At 47.1% G+C, this 20,246-nt stretch overlaps 1 protein-coding gene across 1 annotated transcript; it reads right to left on the reverse strand.

Annotated features, from left to right (window-relative positions):
• Positions 1–368: 368 nt before the first annotated feature.
• Positions 369–13,760, reverse strand: P4HB (prolyl 4-hydroxylase subunit beta). Its single transcript, XM_073684207.1, has 11 exons — positions 13,525–13,760; positions 8,814–9,020; positions 8,482–8,615; positions 5,687–5,824; positions 2,111–2,215; positions 1,854–1,979; positions 1,564–1,764; positions 1,321–1,441; positions 1,059–1,240; positions 871–954; positions 369–789 (listed from the first exon to the last, which is right to left on the reverse strand). Exons 1-11 carry the CDS (start codon positions 13,724–13,726, stop codon positions 718–720), a joined length of 1,572 nt encoding a protein of 523 aa, XP_073540308.1. The 5' UTR covers positions 13,727–13,760; the 3' UTR covers positions 369–717.
• Between the last annotated feature and the right edge of the window lie 6,486 nt (positions 13,761–20,246).

A 20,246-nucleotide genomic window follows, 5' to 3' on the forward strand; every position in this document is an offset into this window, starting at 1 on the left:
AACTTAAATATGATGGAATGCTTTCAGATTAGACATTTCAAACCTTTAGTGACAAACCCAAAAAAAATAAAAATAAGTGTGTCATATGTTGCAATCTCAGAGGCTAGGGTCCCATAAGACAGGACAAAACTCAAATGGCATTAATGTATTAAAGTACCGGTGGGGGGCTGTATCCACTTGGAGCTTTTTACCAGGGAGGCCTTCACACTGCATCAAATACTGAAAGCTGCCACAGACACCTAGGACCATTGAGGGGGCAGCATGAAAAAGGTGCTGGAAGTGAGGAGACATTACTGCATATACACAGCCCCATTTACTCTCATCTAAGAGTGGCTGAAATTCAGGTGGAAGGGGGTGGAGGACAGCCCTTTGTTCAGGTCACCTGTCATGCAGATTTGTATTCGTTCCATTTACAGAATAGCAATTAAGAAAAAAAAAAATAGATATGACAGGACAACACAATACAGGAAGCAGAGTGCCAAACTTACATCAGGGCAAATTACTGAAAGGAGAAGAAAAAAAGAAACCAAAAAGCTGTCAAACAAAACACAAGGCCAAAGTCCCCCCTCCCCCAAATAAAGACCCCAATGTACAGATTCAGATACAGTTTCCCTGGATTTTTTCAGAGCGCTGACAATTAATACATTCCTAGAAGTTGTTGATCCCCCTCCACTCTTAGTGTCTTCTGGTTGTTACAGTATTAAACCTTTATGATCCTTATAATTCATCCTTCTTGTGTTGGTCATCTTCGTCATCTTCTAGATCTGGCTCATCTGCCTCTTCCAGATCCTGCAAGTTGTACAAGAAAAAGCATAGTCATTGTGACAACATGCAGAATACACACAAGCCAGACTGTATAGGCAATCTCACCTCATCAGCTGCTCCATCCTGTCCACCACTTGTCAAGAAGTTTGAAAATCCATCTAATGTTCTCTCCCCATTGTAGTCAACAACCTAGTGGAACAGATTTTAGCAAATATAAACTAGTTAGTGTGCTACTTAAACACAAAGGTGTAAAAGGATGGTGGGGGAGGGGGAAGGGAGGGATAATTAACTACCTTTTTATCTGTTCCAGCTGGGAAGTATTTCAGGGTGGGGAAGCTGTGTATCTTCACAGCTTCAATCTCATTGGCTGTGGAATCCATTTTTGCAATGACAATATTCTTGTTGTCCTTGAACTTCTCCCCCAATTGGTCCCAGATTGGTGCCAGCTGCTTGCAGTGGCCACACCAGGGAGCATCTGAATAGAAGAGCAGTCGGCATCATTTTAGGCATGTATACCAAAATCTAAGAGGAATGGAGTAGGAATCCTGTACTCACAGAATTCAATAAATACACTCTTCTCCTCATCAAAAGCTACTTCTTCAAAGTTTTTCCCAACCAACACTTTCACTGGATTTTTATCCCAGTCATCAGGGACATCTTGGCTCATAAGATGGGGCTATGAAGGGAACAAAACATCCAAATTAACATGAATTGGGAATAAATCACATCGAGCAACGATAACCACCAAAAGGGGGGCTTTTACAGATGAAGTAACTATGATTCAAGAGCAGATCTTACTTTGACTTTTCCATCCAAGAAACGGTCACAGAAGTCCTTGATTTTATCAGCTGAAAGGTCATCAGTCTCTGGCTTGTATTTGGTCATCTCCTCTTCCAAAGTGATCAATCGAACAGCGGGACATTCTTCCTTTTTCAAACCAAAGAACTCCAGAATACGTTGGTTGTCAGTATGATCACTATCAATGAAGATGAAGAGTATCTGAGAAAGAAACCACAACCATTAAACAAATTCTCAAATAGAACAAGGTTATTTGAGCATTGTGTACCCATGTGCCCACATGTGCATACCTTTCCCTTGAAGCTTGTGGCTGCCTTCTTAAAGTTGTCCAGTTTGTCTTGGTAGTCAGATGCACTCTTTGGCAGGAACAACAGAATGTGGGTCTTTATCTCTCCACCGAAGATCTTTGGTGCAGTCTAGAGAAAAAGAAATTTAGATAACCAGGAGAAAATAGATTTTATACCTAGACCACAAATTGTGTGCCAGATTATAAGCCAGAAACTGAAGCTTGATATCCAAGCAAATTAAGTTTAGACATTTCTCTTACTTGTTCAGTAAACTCAATGACTAAAGGCAGCTGGTTGGATTTTATGAAGTTCAAGACGTGTTCCTTTGTCGCTTCCCCTGCATAGTTATTCCTGCCTTCATCAAACTGAAGAGATGAAAAATAACTTGTTAGAGAAGAATGCCAGCATTAAGGAACTTAAGCTTGTCAATTTCTAAAGAGACTAGTTGATCAAGAAGTTATTAGAAGGCAAGAGATGCCAATGTTATCAATGACATGGTGGTGTTCAACTGGTATGATCACAGGGGAGTGAGTGGAAATAAGCAAAGACGTTGTTTAACCCCTTAACCCCCGAGGGTGGTTTGCATGTTAATGACCAGGCCAATTTTTACAATTCTGACCACTGTCACTTTATGAGGTAATTACTCTGGAACGCTTCAACGGATCCCCCTGATTCTGAGAATGTTTTTTCGTGACATGTTGTACTTCATTATTTTGGTAAAATTTCTTCGATATCGCTTGCGTTTATTTGTGAAAAAAAACTGAAATTTGGCGAAAATTTAGCAATTTCCAAAATTTAAATTTTTATGCCCTTAAGAGATATGTCACACAAAATAGTTAATAAATAACATTTCCCACATGTCTACTTTACATCCACACAATTTTGGAACCCAAATTTTTTTTTTTTTTTATTAGGGAGCTATAAGGGTTAAAAGTTGACCAGCAATTTCTCATTTTTCCAACAAAATTTACAAAACCATTTTTTTTTTTTTAGGGGTCTTGATGACAGAAAATACCCAAAAGTGACACCATTCTAAAAACTGCACCCCTCAAGGTGCTCAAAACCACATTCAAGAACTTTATTAACCCTTCAGGTGCTTCACAGGAATTTTTTGAATGTGGAAGAAAAAAACGAACATTTAACTTTTTTCACAAAAAGGTTACTTTAGACCCAATTTTTTTATTTTCACAGGGGTAACAAGAAAAAATGGACCCCAAAATTTGTTGTGCAATTTCCCCTGGGCACGCAGATACCCCATATGTGGGGAAAAACCACTGTTTGGGCGCACGGCAGGGAAGGAGCGCCATTTGACTTTGATTGTAAAATTTGCTTGAATAATTAGCGGACGCCATGTTGCATTTGGGGTCCAGAAACTGGACCCCAAAAACTTTTGTGCCATTTCTCCTGAGTACGCCGATACCCCATATGTGGGGAAAATACAGGGTTTGGTTGCACGGCAGAGCTCAGAAGGGAAGGAGCACTGTGTGACTTTTTGAACGCAAAATTTGCTTGAATAATTAGCGGATGCCATATTGCGTTTGGGGAGCCCCTGATGTGCCTAAACATTGGAGCTCCCCCACAAGTGACCCCATTTTGGAAACTATACCCCTCAAAAATTTTATTAAGGGGTATAGTGAACATTTTGAACCCAGAGGTACGACACAGAAATTGATAACATTAGGTCATCATATTGAATAAGTTGTCATTAGTCTTGAGCGCAAGTGCTCGCTACTTGAGTTTGAATCGGGTACTCAGGTATGCACCATGTACTGCGTGTGCTCGAGTGACATGCTCGAGTCCCTGTCCCGCATGTTTCACGGTTATTAGACACCCAAAAAAAAACATGCAGGGATAGCTCGTGCATGGCAGGCAATCCCCGCAAAGTTTTTTTGGCCGTGAAGTATATGGGGCGGAGACTCGAGCATGTCACTCAAATACCCACAATACTCAATGCATACCAGAGCACCCGATGCAAACTCAAGTAGCGAGCACTTGCGCACAACACTAGTTGCCATATAGTCATCTTTTTTTCTTACTTTTGAAAAAAAATCCCAACCCCATCACAACCCTAACCCCAGAGTTTATTTTTTACGCCGTTCCTCGTGCGGTATAAGTGATTAGACGACTTTATTCTTTGGGTCAGTGCGATTACAGCGATACCAGAATCATATGGGGTTTTTATGATTGACAGCTGTCACACACTAAAAGATGCATTTTTTGTAAATTCTAGTTTTTGCAGCGCCATATTTTGAGAGCTATAATTTCCAGATTTTGGCAGACAGTCATGTGACGGCTTGTTTTTTTGCAGAATGAGTTGATGTTGTTATTGGTGCCATTTTTAGGCACGTGACATTTTTTGATCGCTTTCTATTCCGATTTTTAGGAGGCAGAATAAACAAAAAACAATTCAGGAATTGGTATTTTTTATTCTGTTCCGTGTGTGGTGAAATTGATCAGGTAGCTTTATTCTTTGGGTCAGTACGTTTACAGCGGTACCACATTTATATAGTTTTTCTATGTTTTGCACTTTTACATAAAAGCAATTCTATAGAAATTTTTTTTTTTATCATAGCTTTATTCTGAGAGCTATAACTTTTATTTTTCGGCTGATGGAGCTGTATTGTTTGTTTTTTGCGGGACGAGATGACGTTTTCAGCGGTACCATTTTTATTAATATTAGTCTTTTTGATCGCGTGTTATTTTTTTGGCGGTATGATAAAGCATTGTTATTTTTTATAGTCCGGTTGTTCCGGACGCGGCGATACCAAATGTGTACTTTTGTTTTTTTGGTATTTTTTTATAAAAATATTTATTGATGGGTACATATTATTTTTGGTGGATTATTTTTTTACAATTTTTTTTTTTTATTTACTTGACAGTTTTTATACTTTACTTTGTCCCACTATGGGACTCTCACTTTTTTTTTCTCTGATCGCCTGCATGGCACAGGAATGCAGCACCATCCCTGTGCCATGCAGGCTGTCAGCGCTGGACAGGGAGAAGATAGTTTGGAGATACAATGCGCATGTCCAAAAAAATCTTCCTGCTGTCTGGTGACCTGGGTGTTGTCATGACGACATCGGGTTGTCATGACGACATCGGGTTGTCATGACGACATCGGGTTGTCATGACGACATCGGGTTGTCATGACGACATCGGGTTGTCATGACGACATCGGGTTGTCATGACGACATCGGGTTGTCATGACGACATCCTGGAAGCAGCGGCAGACAGCGCTGGAGGCTGGAAGAGGAGGAGAGTTTCTGCGATCACCTCCCCTCGCCACCGCAATGCTGCGATCGACTTCGATCGAAGCATTGCGGGGGTTAATATGTGGGGAGCGGTGCGGGACCGCTCCCTGCACATTGTCACAGCTGACACCCAGCGGCGATCGCGCCCGCACAGCCTGTGTGCGCGCGCGATGACATACTAATACGGGTCTGGCTCTCAAGTCCCAGAGCACAGACGCGTATTAGTACGTCCAATGTTGTTAAGGGGTTCATGTACAACTTAAGATCACCCAGCTAGAGGGCAAACTAGATCAGCAACAATACAAAGCCACTGGATTTCCCAATGTCCGGCTAGACTATGCAGCTAGCCCATGTGCCAGGGGAAATCACAGGAGAAGTTGCAAGCACTTGGCATTTGCCAGGAAATGTGAAGAAGCCGATCTAATTATGCCAAACAAAAGCATTTGAGAGAGTGATTGATTTTTCAGAACCTGAGATTTGTTAGATGCAGATGTTCTAAGTGGTTTACTTTAGATATGAATTCATGCAAGTAACACATTGCATTAGTCTAGTATCCAACAGTTTTAGATCACATGACATACTCACCTTCTTAAAAAGAACAATATTGTCCTTATCAAGTTCATACTTTGAGAATGCAGCATCACTGGAAGTGATACCAAATGGAATATCATCCACAGTCTCTGCAGCCTGCTGGAATGCCTTGGCTAGATCAGACTCTGGGTCCTGTGCAGAAGAGAAAAAAAAAAGTAAACTGCAGAGACATGCTAAACCTCAACCAACAATCAGGAAGGTCGAAATAGCATACCGTATATACGCGAGTATAAGCAGTTTTTCACCACAATTTTTTGTGCTGAAAAAGCCCCCCCTTGGCTTAGACTCCGGTATATAGAGATCCCGTTGCTGCAGCAGAGGAGCGGGGCACTTGCAGCAGCCGCTGCAGCTACCACGTGTGCCCGCTGCTAAAGGTAAATGAATATTCCCTCTTCTCCACTCCCATGGGCATGGAGAAGAGGGAATATTCATCTCTTTAGTAGCGGGCACAGAGGAGCGCTGAGGTGCTGCTCCTGCCCCCTACTAAAGAGAATGCATATTCATTCTTCTCCACACACAGTCCCAGCGTGGAGAGGAGTGAATATGCTGGCAGCTCACATCAGTGTCTGAGAGCGCATGACAGTGATGCTGGGGGTGGAGGAATGAGGAGGCCATGCTTACCAGGATAGGGAAATTTACCAGTAGCTGCTGCATTTCCCACTCTAGGCTTATACTCTAGTCAATAAATTTCCCAGTTTTTTGTGGTAAAGTTAGGTACGTTGGCTTATACTTGGGTATATATGGTAAATTTTAAAAAGGGAGCCCGACAGCTGGTACATGCTGCCTGTAGGATTTCAGCCACATAAAGGTCTCGGAAACACTGCAGCATTTCAGTTACCATTTAATTGCTGTTGGGAACAGAGCCAAACATGTCTGGTTGGTCAGGCAGGTTTCAGAAGTTTTTCCCTGCCCACAGCCCTGCATTGACAGGTTTCTCCCTGGATATGTATGTAGAGATCCTTCACTCCATGGAGCAGTTTGACTAGTCTCAAGTGCAGCTCACTCAGTCCCCAGCAGCCATTAACTATGATAGTCTTTGGTACATGCGCTAACACCAGCATTTCAGCGATACATCTTTTAAGGGAACCCATCATGCAAGATAACACAACCTGCAGATGTGAGGTTAAGCTGCAGGTTGCTAGTGTTCTGACAGAGCCCCGCTGCCAGGAAGAAATTAACTTTATTCCCCTGGCAGCGTTCAGCTTCGTCATAGGGGTAATGTCAGTACAGTTTCAGTCCCTGCTCTGACTAGTGGCAGCTGTAACAGTGCCCCCCGCACTGACTGCACGTAATGGCTGCCCCTTCATTCACCAGGCCAGGTGCAAAGCCTTCAAAAGGTTTTTACGCCACAATTTTTATGAAGAGTCATTTTGTCGCAATGAGGCTGCACTAAAGTTGTGACTTATGGCGTTATGCCATAATCACCCAGCTCTGACTAGTGGGTGGAACTGGAGATAGATGGGTGTGTGGCATACCCCACTCCTGACAATCCTTAAACCAGTTCGACACTCCTGATTCATTAAGACCTCTTGAAATCAGAAGTGTGACACCTGCACATGTCAAGACCAGCATGAAAAATGCCAGCGCCATGTAATCAAGCACCATGTAAACTAGTGGTAAAGTCCAACCTCTTAATACCACTTCTGCTGCTGAAAAGTAGCATCTTGGAGGGCACTGTGTAGCAACATGTTCTTAACCCCCTACTTTTGGGAGAGGGAAAAAGGTTTTTGTTTTTTTTAACACTCCAACTGACAGCCAAATCCACCCCTCCTCCAGTCAAGATAGGACACCAGTCAGTCCTTGTAAGTCTATTAAGCATGACATCACATTTGCACCCTGCAACTGGATTGTTGTGCTGCAGGTCAGTCTTCTGCTTCATCTCTTAAGTGCAACCACTGTATACAAGAAGTTACACAACTGAGATCGGAGTCATGTTCAATCCCAGATTATACAGCAGACACCAAGTCCTGAACCCATGCCATCCACAGGATGCAACTGTACATGGATTACAGCAAATCATTGTTAAGATTTTTTTGCTTAACAGATAAAACCGGACTGCAGGCAGTGTTGTATGAGCCAGGGTTGTGGAGTCAGTAAGCCAAACCTCCAACTCCTCAATTTCAGTGACTCCGACTCCCTCATATATGGCTCATGTTTAAGTAATAAATTTACTGTAGCACAGATTCATCTCCGCTAAAAGTCTAGACCCTTAGATCAGGAATAGGACATTTCATAACTTTCCCAAATCCTTAAGAAAAAAAATATTCCCTACAAACTGCACTGAACTATTGTACCCAATTTATTATACATTTTAGGAGTTGGTCCATTTTATTCCGACTCCACCAAAATGGACAACAACTCCCTCCACAGCCCTGGTATGAGCTGAGTGCTTACGCAGTCTATACAGAATGACAACATAAGACTTGGTTACCCTAGGTTGAGTCTACCCACCACCAAGTTATGTTCAAAGGTTGCGTCTCCCCCCTCCCTCCTATTATAAGCTATGCATGCAATATGATTGCAATCTAAAGCCAATCTACAACCATCGCTAAAGATGCAAGGATGGTTAATATAGAACCCTAATTGCACAGCCCCCCATCGCAATCCCTTTAGAGCAAGTGATGCAATAATTTATGGTCACTACTGGAAGTAAGGCCATTTTAATGGTGTAGAAGACTATTGATTGGTCATCCACAGTTTGTAGAATGGAACGGCCAAATCCTCTGACTTGCAACACAATCATTCCTAAAGATACGCTGGACATTAGTGAGGAGAGAAGTTAAGTTTACCTTAAAGAAACCAATAACTGCAACATCACTGGACTCCACTAAAGCAGCAACAGCTGCATCATCTGCCAGGGTAGTAGCGGCTGGACCAGTGCGTTTCTTCAGCCAGTTGATAAAGTCTGCAGCCTCCCGGCCAGCTGTAAAGAGAACAAGGAGAGATTCACTCACACTGCAAGGTTGAAGCCAGCTGCAGAGATTTTAATGCTATGGTCCCGTCCCCCCCACCCCACAACACACAAAGTTGTTGTCTACAATATCAAGTACTTTGTTGTGTGTATAAAAGAACCCCTGGCTTTATTGAAGAACACCCCACATGAAAGAGGTAGAGACTGTACCTGAATATTCTCTGGGTGAAGACTTGTCTCCATTTTTAAAAAACTTGATTGTTGGATATCCTCGAACACCAAACTCTTGTGCCAACTCTGACTCTTCTGTAGCATCTACTTTGGCCAATCTGATTGTTGAACCTTCCTCTTTTAGTTTCTTAGCAGCCTTCTCATATTCTGGAGCAAGAGCTTTGCAATGCCCACACCAAGGAGCATCTGTAATAATATATTTTAATATATATTTTTTAAGTAACATTTGTTAATTCTTGATCACCAACACTCAAATCAGTGTCATAGGAAAATGAGCCATCCAAATAGTTCATATCCTCCCATGAATTGTTTCATTAATGCCACCATGGCAGAGAACCAGAGTTCAGGCAGACATGCCCACATTAAACACTCATTAAGAGCATTACAGAGCGGACATTGCTGAAGATGGCTTTATTTTAATGCCTAGTCCTAAAAAAAGGAAAGACAGCTGTGCACAACTAGTCTGTATTCCTAAGGGAAGCAGCATACCACAGATCACTAGGCCACAAATAGTGCTTAGGCTACAGCATTAGCTGTTGGTTGTGTTCTGGGCCCATTGTGGCCCACATCTGGGTGGAGGATAGTTTAGACTTATCTGTGCGTTTCCTGAGTAGTTTACTTATTATAACTTCCCCTACATTCTACACATTTACCTGAAAGACCTGTTCTAAAAAAGTGCTCCAGGAACTGCTTCAATGGAAAATAAAGTTAGGAAACTTTTAGGGTATGTGCAGACCATCCGGAGCCGGCTGCAGCCCTGAGGCTGCGGAAAAGTTGTCTCCGGCTAACGCTCATTATGCAAATGAGTGCCAGCCCCCCCCCCCCCCCGCCTCTTCACCTGCAGACTTTCTTCATAGAGATTAGGTCTATGGGGAAAGCCAGCATGTAGACCCACATGAGAAATTGACATGCTCTGGTCTAGAAAGACGTGCCGCATGTCAATTTCCACAAGTGTGCTGCAACGGCATAGTGGACATGAGATTTGTATAAATCCCATCCACTATGCTGTAACGCACTAGCGCTGCGTCCAATCTGCAGTGAACACTGATAGTGTGCACATACCCTTACAGCCACTTCTGCAGAACACATGGTATCCAGTCCTTTAAAAAGTATATTACAGGCTAAAGTATTTTGTTACCAATCCACTGGATAGATGAAAAGTGCTAGACCTCAGGGACCACCAAAATGAGAAGCCCCAGTTGCAAGACCTCAACTAGTAGTGTTAATGGAATGACAGATGTGCATGCACATTTGGAACCGAAGTACTGCATTTGTCCACATGCACACACTGATATTATGGCTCCATACAAGTGCCTAATTGTACCAAGTGGTAATACAGCACCTATAGGAGTCTATGGAGCCAACTAGTGCTTTGCTGTACCTTATGAATGAAACCAACAGAAACTTAGACATCATGTTCTATTAAAGGGAATCTGTCAACCCCCCCCCAGGCGATATCAGACCTCTATGGCCATACAGGGTATAGAAAAGTAAATCTATAATTACCTGTATGGCCCCATAGCAGAGGTCAGATTGCAGAGAAAAGCAATTTAATCAATTCTCTATTCCACAGGCTTGGCATCCAGGGGACGCCAAGCAATTCCCCACCTATCTGCTTATTATTCCCCTAAATCCCCACCTCTCTGCTTAATTAGCATATCCCCCCCTCCCCTGCACATCACAGGGCTGCACTGTGCTCTGACTTCCTGGGCATGCTCACAGAGCACACTTTGCTTCATCCCGGCCCCATCTGCCTGTGCTTTGTGCCAATGGAAAAAATAATTAAATAAAGCGCTTTTCTCTGAAATTAAACCTCTGCTATGGGCCATACAGGTATGTATAGATTTACTTTTCTATACCCCGTATGGCCATAGTAGGGGTCTGATATCACCCAGGGGAGGGGGGGGGGGGGTGACATTCCCTGGAAGCACTGCAGATTGTGAACACCTGGCCTGCAGCTTCATAGTAGTGCTCTGGAGATTACAGGCACCATGCTTTTTGCATCATCTGAACCCATTGAGTTAAGTTTTGCAGCAGCTTGAGCCACAGGTTGTAATCCCTAGATTAGCGCATCCATTTATGTGCTACTCCAGCTTAGCCACAGCATACTTTACTGCCATAAACTTGGCTTATAATAAGGCTCACTTGGAACTACAGCCTGTGAGAACAGTGTAGTTTGAACAGTCTACATTCTAGACCATGTGAAAACCTGATACTAATCTAGAATATTCACAGTAAGTAAGGTCACCAATTTATTTATCCATACTGTGACCAGTAACTCCATGAATATTCAGAGTGGAATCCTACTCGATCACCCACCCCAGAGGAGTGCTGCGCAGCTTCCTATTATTTCCATGCAGGGAATAGTTGCTGTGCAGCAGAACACTGACATGTAGTACAAGAAACGCACTCACAAGTTAACACATTTAAAGGGACTCCGCAGCACAGAATGACAGTTCAACCCAAGTACAGGCAGGCACAGTCATTTAAATACACCTACCCATCAGCTCTGGCTTAATAAATAAAATACAGTAGGTGTATATCAATGTTTGGCCACAAACCATGATGCACAGAGCACATGTACTTGGTCATTCTGTGCCGACATTCCTTTTAAACATATATCCAATTATAAGGGTATGTGCAGACGATCCACAGCCGACTGCAGCCCCAAGGCTGCGGAGAAGCTGCCTCCAGCCCCCCCCCCCCTCCCTCACAGGCAGGCTTTCCCCATAGAGATTAGGTCTGTGGGTAAAGCCCGCATGTGGACCCACAGGAGGAAATAGACATGCCGAGGTCTGGAAAGACGCACCGCATGTCTATTTCCGCAGGGGTGCTGCAGACGCGTAGTGGGCATGGGATTGTATAAATCCCATCCACTATGCTGTAACATCTGGCTGCTGCAGATTGCACGCAGCACACTTACTCTGTGTCCAATCCGCAGCAGACACTGATCGTGCGCACATACCCTAAGATGGCAGGCAAATCCTCGAGTCACACTACATCTAGGCTATGTTCACTTGCTGCAAAGCTATAAACAGCTTTCAGATACCCTTATATACAAGGGTCTGCGCACTAAGCTAAAGGATCAGTTTGTATGGACAATTGAGCTCTTAAAGGGGATTTCCCATGAACGAAAGTTCATTTTAACCAATAGGTCTTGGAATAACCTGCACAATTGGATGTGTTTATTTCAGCGCAGGAACATTTTATTTAATCTTATAAATGTGCCCCTGCTATGTACTGCGTAATGGCTGTGTCTGACCGTGCAGGAACCTGGTCTGATCATACCAAAGCTCCTGGGCAGGGAAGGAAGCAAAAGAGTATACAGACATTATAGCATGGGATCGCAGAGGATTCTGTGAGGTAAAACATTTTTTCCTGTTTTTAAACAAAGTTTTACTTCAAAGAAAGAATCATTTGCGATCCCCGACTGAAAGTCTGTACACTCTTGTTTCCTCCCCTGCCCAGGAGATGTGGTATGATCAGACCATGTTCCTGCACGGTCAGACAGTCATTACACAGTACACAGCAGGGGCACATTTATAAGATTATCTCAGCACAGGAACATTTTATTAAAATACATTCATTCAATTGTGGAAGTTATCATTCCAAGAACTATTGATTAAAAAGAACTTGTTTGTGGGAAAACCCCTTTAATGTTCTAACCTTGAGGTACTGATATCTGGCTGGTTTACTCTTAAGCAGCATAGCAAAGTAAATTCTACCACGGGACGAATGTGGAAATAGAAACATCTTGAACTAACAAGTCACAGCAGCCATGACAGCAGTCACAAGAAGGCAAACTGCAATCCAACAGTCACACACGGAAATAAGCCATACTAACATGCATGTGAAAGTGACAACTAGACAGACAAGGAAACCTGGAAGGTCAGCAAGTCACTGGATGGATTCACTTAATGGACTGCTGGTTAAGCCACCCATCCAGACCTTGTGACATAGACCCTGCCCAGAAGAAGTCACCTCCATGGAAGCCTCTACCAATTCCCACAGTATCACCATTTGGAACCATTGGTTGTGTACCAGCCACGATGAAAGACCACACCAGCAGTCAATGCTAGAATTCAGCTGTGCACTGTCACAGGTGGCAGTTGGAATACACCTCTGACAGGACAGTCTTGGCATATTCTAGAGTAATATATATATATATATCTATATCTATCTATCTCCCCATGTAGCCTTCCCTACATATATCCCAAGCGCAGGGCTCCAGCATGATGTGCAGACAGTCTATTAATGGGACACAAAATTAAAGGACAATCTGCATGAAGCCCCACAGGTGGCATCATGTGCCCCAGGCATGGCATAAGTGGGAAGGGGTGCAGGCCCACAGACAGCCATGGCAGCCCCCAGTACCAGCTCTGACCCCAGACTAAAGTCCAGACGTCACTCCCAGTGAGGATGACAAGTCTCACTACTAAGTACACGTCAACCAAACTTCAGGCTCCACCCTCCACTCCCTGATTGGAGGACGCTGCGGAAGGACTAAGCTGACTGGCTGAACCCGCTGTCAGTCACTGGCAGGACGTGGACCTGCCGTGTCCCGCCCAGGTGTGCCCCCTAATTAGGGGGTGCTGTCCTGCAAGTGACGGGAGATTACACCCCATCCCCCCGCAGCACCCTACGTCCCACCCAGTGCACACGGCGCTCCACAACCCCTCAGCTCACTCACAGAACTCCACCAGCAAGTAATCGTTCTCCAGCGCCTTGTCAAACGTGTCCTTCTTCAGCACCAACACGTCGTTTTCTTCGGGGATGTCTGCCCGGGTCAGAAAGGCACCGAGCAAGGCGGAGACCGCTACAAGTACTGCAGAAGGCAACATGACGGATCCGGTGTACGGGACGTGGCGCTGTGAGGGCCGCTCTCCGCGCATGCGCTTTATATCACCGGCTCTGCTGCTCGTGGTGCGTTCTGACTGGGCCGCTGCACAGGACGTCGGACGTGGGAGGCGGGAAGTTCTGTGATTGGCTGAGTGCGGCGTCAATCATCCCTGCAGGGGAGGACGCGCTGCTGAGGTAGGCGCGCGTAGTGCAGCTGACTGCGACTTGTTGCTGCTGAGTCTCCCCTCCCTCCAGTCCTCACCCCTTCCCCCAGCTGCATGGACGTGACCCGGGGAGCATCTGCTCGGCCGCAGCCCCCTCCTTCTCCTATTCCCGGTCTGACACGTCATGGTCTGTATCTGCCGCCATAGAGAAGTACCTGAGTGGAGGAAATAGTGCAGCAGCACTGTGGCGCCTGTAGCCGTGGAGGGACTAGTGCAGCAGCACTGTGGCGCCTGTAACCGTGGAGGGACTAGTGCAGCAGCACTGTGGTGCCTGTAACCATGGAGGGAATAGTGCAGCAGCACTGTGGTGCCTGTAACCATGGAGGGAATAGTGCAGCTTCACTGTGGTGCCTGTAACCATGGAGGGAATAGTGCAGCTTCACTGTGGTGCCTGTAACCATGGAGGGAATAGTGCAGCAGCACTGTGGTGCCTGTAACCATGGAGGAAATAGTGCAGCTTCACTGTGGTGCCTGTAACCACGGAGGGAATAGTGAAGCAGCACTGTGGCGCCTGTAACCATGGAGGAAATAGTGCAGCTTCACTGTGGCGCCTGTAACCGTGGAGGGAATAGTGCAGCTTCACTGTGGCGCCTGTAACCGTGGAGGGAATAGTGCAGCTTCACTGTGGCACCTGTAACCATGGAGGAAATAGTGCAGCTGCACTGTGGTGCCTGTAACCGTGGAGGAAATAGTGCAGCTTCACTGTGGCGCCTGTAACCGTGGAGGGAATAGTGCAGTAGCACTGTGGCGCCTGTAACCGTGAAGGGAATAGTTCAGCAGCACTGTGGCGCCTGTAACCGTGGAGGGAATAGTGCAGCACTGTGGTGCCTGTAACTGTGGAGGGAATAGTGCAGCACTGTGGTGCCTGTAACTGTGGAGGGAATAGTGCAGCACTGTGGTGCCTGTAACTGTGGAGGGAATAGTGCAGCACTGTGGTGCCTGTAACCGTGGAGGAAATAGTGCAGCTTCACTGTGGTGCCTGTAACTATGGAGGGAATAGTGCAGCACTGCGGTGCCTGTAACTGTGGAGGGAATAGTGCAGCACTGCGGTGCCTGTAACTGTGGAGGGAATAGTGCAGCACTGTGGTGCCTGTAACCGTGGAGGTAATAGTGCAGCACTGTGGTGCCTGTAACCGTGAAGGGAATAGTGCAGCAGCACTGTGGTGCCTGTAACTGTGGAGGGAATAGTGCAGCACTGTGGTGCCTGTAACTGTGGAGGGAATAGTGCAGCACTGTGGTGCCTGTAACTGTGGAGGGAATAGTGCTGCACTGTGGTGCCTGTAACCGTGAAGGAAATAGTGCAGCAGCACTGTGGTGCCTGTAACTGTGGAGGGAATAGTGCAGCACTGTGGTGCCTGTAACTGTGGAGGGAATAGTGCAGCTGAACTGTGGTGCCTGTAACCATGAAGGGAATAGTGCAGCTTCACCGTGGTGCCTGTAACCGTGGAGGAAATAGTGCAGCTGCACTGTGGCGCCTGTAACCGTGGAGGGAATAGTGCAGCTGCACTGTGGCGCCTGTAACGGTGGAGGGAATAGTGCAGCAGGACTGTTGTGCCTGTAACCACGGAGGGAATAGTGCAGCAGCACTGTGGTGCCTGTAACCACGGAGGGAATAGTGCAGCAGCACTGTGGTGCCTGTAACCACGGAGGGAATAGTGCATCAGCACTGTGGTGCCTGTAACCACGGAGGGAATAGTGCATCAGCACTGTGGTGCCTGTAACCACGGAGGGAATAGAGCAGCAGCACTGTGGTGTCTGTAACCATAGAGGGGGACTCAAGTTTACTACCCCACTTCCTTCTGAGTCCAGTCGCTTCTTCCCAGCGTGTTTTATCAATGATACATCGCCAAAGAAACAAAACCACATTGTGAAGAACGTTCCTGCAGTGTGGGGGGGGGGGCACAGGCCACGTGTGACGGCCAATCTGGGCAAACCTTCAACAATCACTTTGCAATGTTGCACCTGCACTTTCTGTCCTGTAAGGCTGTGTGCCCACGTAGCATTTTTCAAGCGTATATGCTGCGGAATTTCCGCAGCGTAAACGCTTGAAAAACGCATGTATATCCGCACCCCATGGTCCCCAATGGCATTCCGCAATGCCCATGCTGCGGATTTTTCCGCAGCGTATATGCTGCGGTCAAAAATCCGCAGCATGTTCATTAATTTTGCGGAAGCGCAGCGGAATCAATGTGCGGACGGTACCCAAGTCTGGATGAGAGGAGACTCTCATCCAGACCTGGGTACCAAAGAACCTGTAAAAAAAAGAATAAAATAAAGTTTATACTTATCTTCTGATGTTTTCCCTCCGTCGCGCTGTTGTCTGAAGGACCTGCCACGTCATTGAGTCATGTGACCCACCACATGACTCAATGACGTCACCGCAGGTCCTGCACACAACAGCGTGAGCCGCTCAAGCCTCCGGATGGGGCAAAGAATGCATCAGAAGGCGAGTATAAAGTTTATTTTTTTATTTTTTACCATTCTGAACAAGTTGTCAAGCACTTTTCCAAGTGATGCTTGGAGAAGTGCTTGATAACCCTCATGCGGAAATGCATGCAAAGACGCCTCACAAACGCTTCTACCTGGCGGGAAAACTGCATGTAATATCCGCATGTGATTTTCCCGCCAGGGAGAAGCGTAAAAAATATGCTTCAGGTCCGCAACGTGGGCACATAGCCTAACTCCCATATCCCCCCCCCCTCATCATGGTGGACTTCAAATGGGTTGTTTGGGCAAAATGAAAATGTTACCATTGACCTGGTAAATAATAAAACAACCCAGAAACTTGCTTGATACTTCCCTACTTCCACTTATCCGCATCCTGGGCAGACCGCTCCGTAATCTGCTGTTACAGCAGCAGCAGGACGTTGTCGCCATTCAAAGCTGCAGCAGGACCTGTGATTGGCTGCCATGGTCAGGAGGTTTCTGCAGCGCATCATCTAGGGCTGTGGAGTCGGAGTCCGTTCTGGTGGAGTCGGTATAAAACGGACCCACTCCTAAAATACACTGCTCAAAAAAATAAAGGGAACACTTAAACAACAGAATATAACTCCATGTATATCAAACTTCTGTGAAATCAAATTGTCCACTTAGGAAGCAACACTGATTGGCAATCAATTTCACATGCTGTTGTGCAAATGGAATAGACAATAGATGGAAAATATTGTCAATTATCAAGACACCCTCAATAAAGGAGTGTTGGGGACCACATCTCAGTACCAATGCTTTTTGGCTGATGTTTTGGTCACTTTTGAATGTTGGTTGTGCTTTCACACTCGTGGTAGCTTGAGACAGACTCTACAACCCACAGAAGTTGCTCAGGTAGTGCAGCTCATCCAGGATGGCACATCAATGCGAGCTGTGGCAAGAAGGTTTGCTGTGTCTGTCAGCGTAGAGTCCAGAGGCTGGAGGCGCTACCAGGAGACAGGCCAGTACACCAGGAGACGTGGAGGGGGCCGTAGGAGGGCAACAACCCAGCAGCAGGACCACTACCTCCGCCTTTGTGCAAGGAGGAACAGGAGGAGCACTGCCAGAGCCCTGCAAAATGACCTCCAACAGGCCACAAATGTGCATGTGTCTGCACAAACGGTTAGAAACTGACTCCATGAGGGTGGTATGAGGGCCCGACGTCCACAGATGGGGTTGTGCTCACAGCCCAACACTGTGCAGGACGCTTGGCATTTGCCACAGAACACCAGGATTGGCAAAGTGCCACTGGCGCCCTGTGCTCTTCACAGATGAAAGCAGGTTCACACTGAGCATATGTGACAGACGTGACAGAGTCTGGAGACTCTGTGGAGAGCAATCTGCTGCCTGCAACATCCTTCAGCATGACTGGTTTGACAGTGGGTCAGTAATGGTGTGGGGTGGCATTTCTTTGGAGGGCCGCACAGCCCTCCATGTGCTCGCCAGAGGTAGCCTGACTGCATTTAGGTACCGAGATGAGATCCTCAGACCCCTTGTGAGACTATATGCTGGTGCGGTTGGCCCTGGGTTCCTCCTAATGCAGGACAATGCCAGACCTCATGTGGCTGGAGTGTGTCAGCAGTTCCTGCAAGATGAAGGCATTGAAGCTATGGACTGGCCCGCTTGCTCCCCAGACCTGACTCCGATTGAGCACATCTGGGACATCATGTCTCGCTCCATCCACCAACGTCACGTTGCACCACAGACTGTCCCGGCGTTGGCGGATGCTTTAGTCCAGGTCTGGGAGGAGATCCCACAGGAGACCATCCGCAACCTCATCAGGAGCATGCCCAGGCGTTGTAGGGAGGTCATACAGGAACGTGGAGGCCACACACAATACTGAGCCTCATTTTGACTTGTTTTAAGGACATTACATCAAAGTTGGATCAGCCTGTAGTGTGTTTTTCCACTTTAATTTTCGGGGTGACTCCAAATCCAGGCCTCCATTGGTTAATAAATTTGATTTCCATTGATGATTTTTGTGTGATTTTGTTGTCAGCACATTCAACTTTGTACAGAACAAAGTATTCAATGAGAATATTTCATTCATTCAGATCTAGGATGTGTTATTTGAGTGTTCCCTTTATTTTTTTGAGCAGTGTATATAATAAATTGGGTACAGTAGTACAATGCAGTTTGTGGTGAATATTTTTTCATAAGAATTTGGGAAAGTTATGAAGTATCCTATAAATGTCTGTCCTGTTCCTGATCTAAGGGTCTAGACCAGGGGTGGGCAATTAATTTTCCCGAGGGGCCACATGAGAGACCGTGACTGTTGGGGAGGGCCGAACCAATAGGCTGAAATTAATTCTGCTCAATATTAATATTAACATGAGCATGAGCCCCACACAGCCTCCCCATGTCCAGCATGAGCCCCACAAAGCCCCCCATGTCCAGCATGAGCCCCACACAGCCCTCCCGTGTCCAGCATGAGCCATACACAGCCCCCCATGTCCAGCATGAGCCCCACACAGCCCTCCCAAGTCCAGCATGTGCACCACCCACCCCCCCATGTCCAGTATGAGAGCTCGAGAGCCTCCTCATGTCCAGCATGACAGCCCTTCCAAGTGTCCAGCATGACAGCCCCCCAGTGTCCAGCATTAAAGCCCCCCAGTGTCTAGCATTAAAGCCCCCCATGTCCAGCATGAGAGCCCTCCCTAGTGTCCAGCCTGACAGCCCTCCCTAGTGTCCAGCATGAGAGCCCCTCTGTGTCCAGCATGACAACCCTCCCTAGTGTCCAGCATGAGAGCCCCCCTATGTCCAGCATGAGAGCCCCCCCTGTGTCCAGCATGAGAGCCCCTCTGTGTCCAGCATGACAGCCCTCCCTAGTGTCCAGCATGAGAGCCCCCCCTGTGTCCAGCATGAGAGTCCCCCCTGTGTCCAGCATGAGAGCCCCTCTGTGTCCAGCATGAGAGCCCCTCTGTGTCCAGCATGACAACCCTCCCTAGTGTCCAGCATGAGAGCCCCCCTATGTCCAGCATGAGAGCCCCCCTATGTCCAGCATGAGAGCCCCCATGTGTCCAGCATGACAGCCCTCCCTAGTGTCCAGCATGACAGCCCTCCCTAGTGTCCAGCATGAGAGCCCCCCCTGTGTCCAGCATGAGAGCCCCCCCTGTGTCCAGCATGAGAGCCCCCCCTGTGTCCAGCATGAGAGCCACCCTGTGTCCAGCATGACAGCCCTCCCTGTGTCCAGCATGAGAGTCCCCCCTGTGTCCAGCATGAGAGTCCCCCCTGTGTCCAGCATGAGAGTCCCCCCTGTGTCCAGCATGAGAGTCCCCCCTGTGTCCAGCATGAGACCCCCCTGTGTCCAGCATGAGAGCCCCCCCTGTGTCCAGCATGAGAGCCCCCTGTGTCCAGCATGAGAGCCCCCCCTGTGTCCAGCATGAGACCCTCCCTGTGTCCAGCATGAGAGCCCCCCACTATGTCCAGCATGAGAGCCCCCCTGTGTCCAGCATGAGAGAGCCCCCCTGTGTCCAGCATCAAAGCAAAGCCGTCCCTGTGTCCAGCATTAAAGCCCCCCCTGTGTCCAGCATATACTTACTTCACTCCCCGTTTCCCTACGCTCCTGTCTCTGATGCACTGACTCTCCACAGTGTGCTGGCTGATGCCATTGTGTCAGCTGTTTCTAACGCTGATTGGTGGAAGAGGGAAGTGGCGGCCCCTCCTCCACCAATGCATTCACCGCGGATTGAGACCACGGATTGAGACAGCGGTGACGGTGTGCAGGCGGGCAGTGACGGCGAGCGGTGACGGCGTGCGGTGCAGTGCGGCCCGTGGGCCACTGTTATCAGCCCTTCGGCTGTCTCGGTCCGCGGGCCGGACTGGAACAGCCAGATGTGGCCCGCGGGCCGCACGTTGCCCAGATCTGGTCTAGACTTTCAGT

This window comes from Phyllobates terribilis, unplaced genomic scaffold (genome assembly GCF_046119375.1).
Source record: "Phyllobates terribilis strain yellow unplaced genomic scaffold, ASM4611937v1 Scaffold_5__5_contigs__length_657084704, whole genome shotgun sequence".
In the NCBI taxonomy this organism is placed as follows: Eukaryota; Metazoa; Chordata; class Amphibia; order Anura; family Dendrobatidae; genus Phyllobates; species Phyllobates terribilis.

What these genes read in the sequence shown, in the direction of transcription:
- P4HB (XM_073684207.1), bottom strand. Translation starts at nt 13,726, where the DNA reads ATGCGCGGAGAGCGGCCCTCACAGCGCCACGTCCCGTACACCGGATCC. An exon ending in TCATTGAGTTTACTGAACAA is followed by an intron (nt 1,980 to 2,110) that starts GTAAGAGAAATG and finishes CTTTTTCTCTAG; the next exon opens with ACTGCACCAAAGATCTTCGG. An exon ending in AGGATGGAGCAGCTGATGAG is followed by an intron (nt 790 to 870) that starts GTGAGATTGCCT and finishes TACAACTTGCAG; the next exon opens with GATCTGGAAGAGGCAGATGA.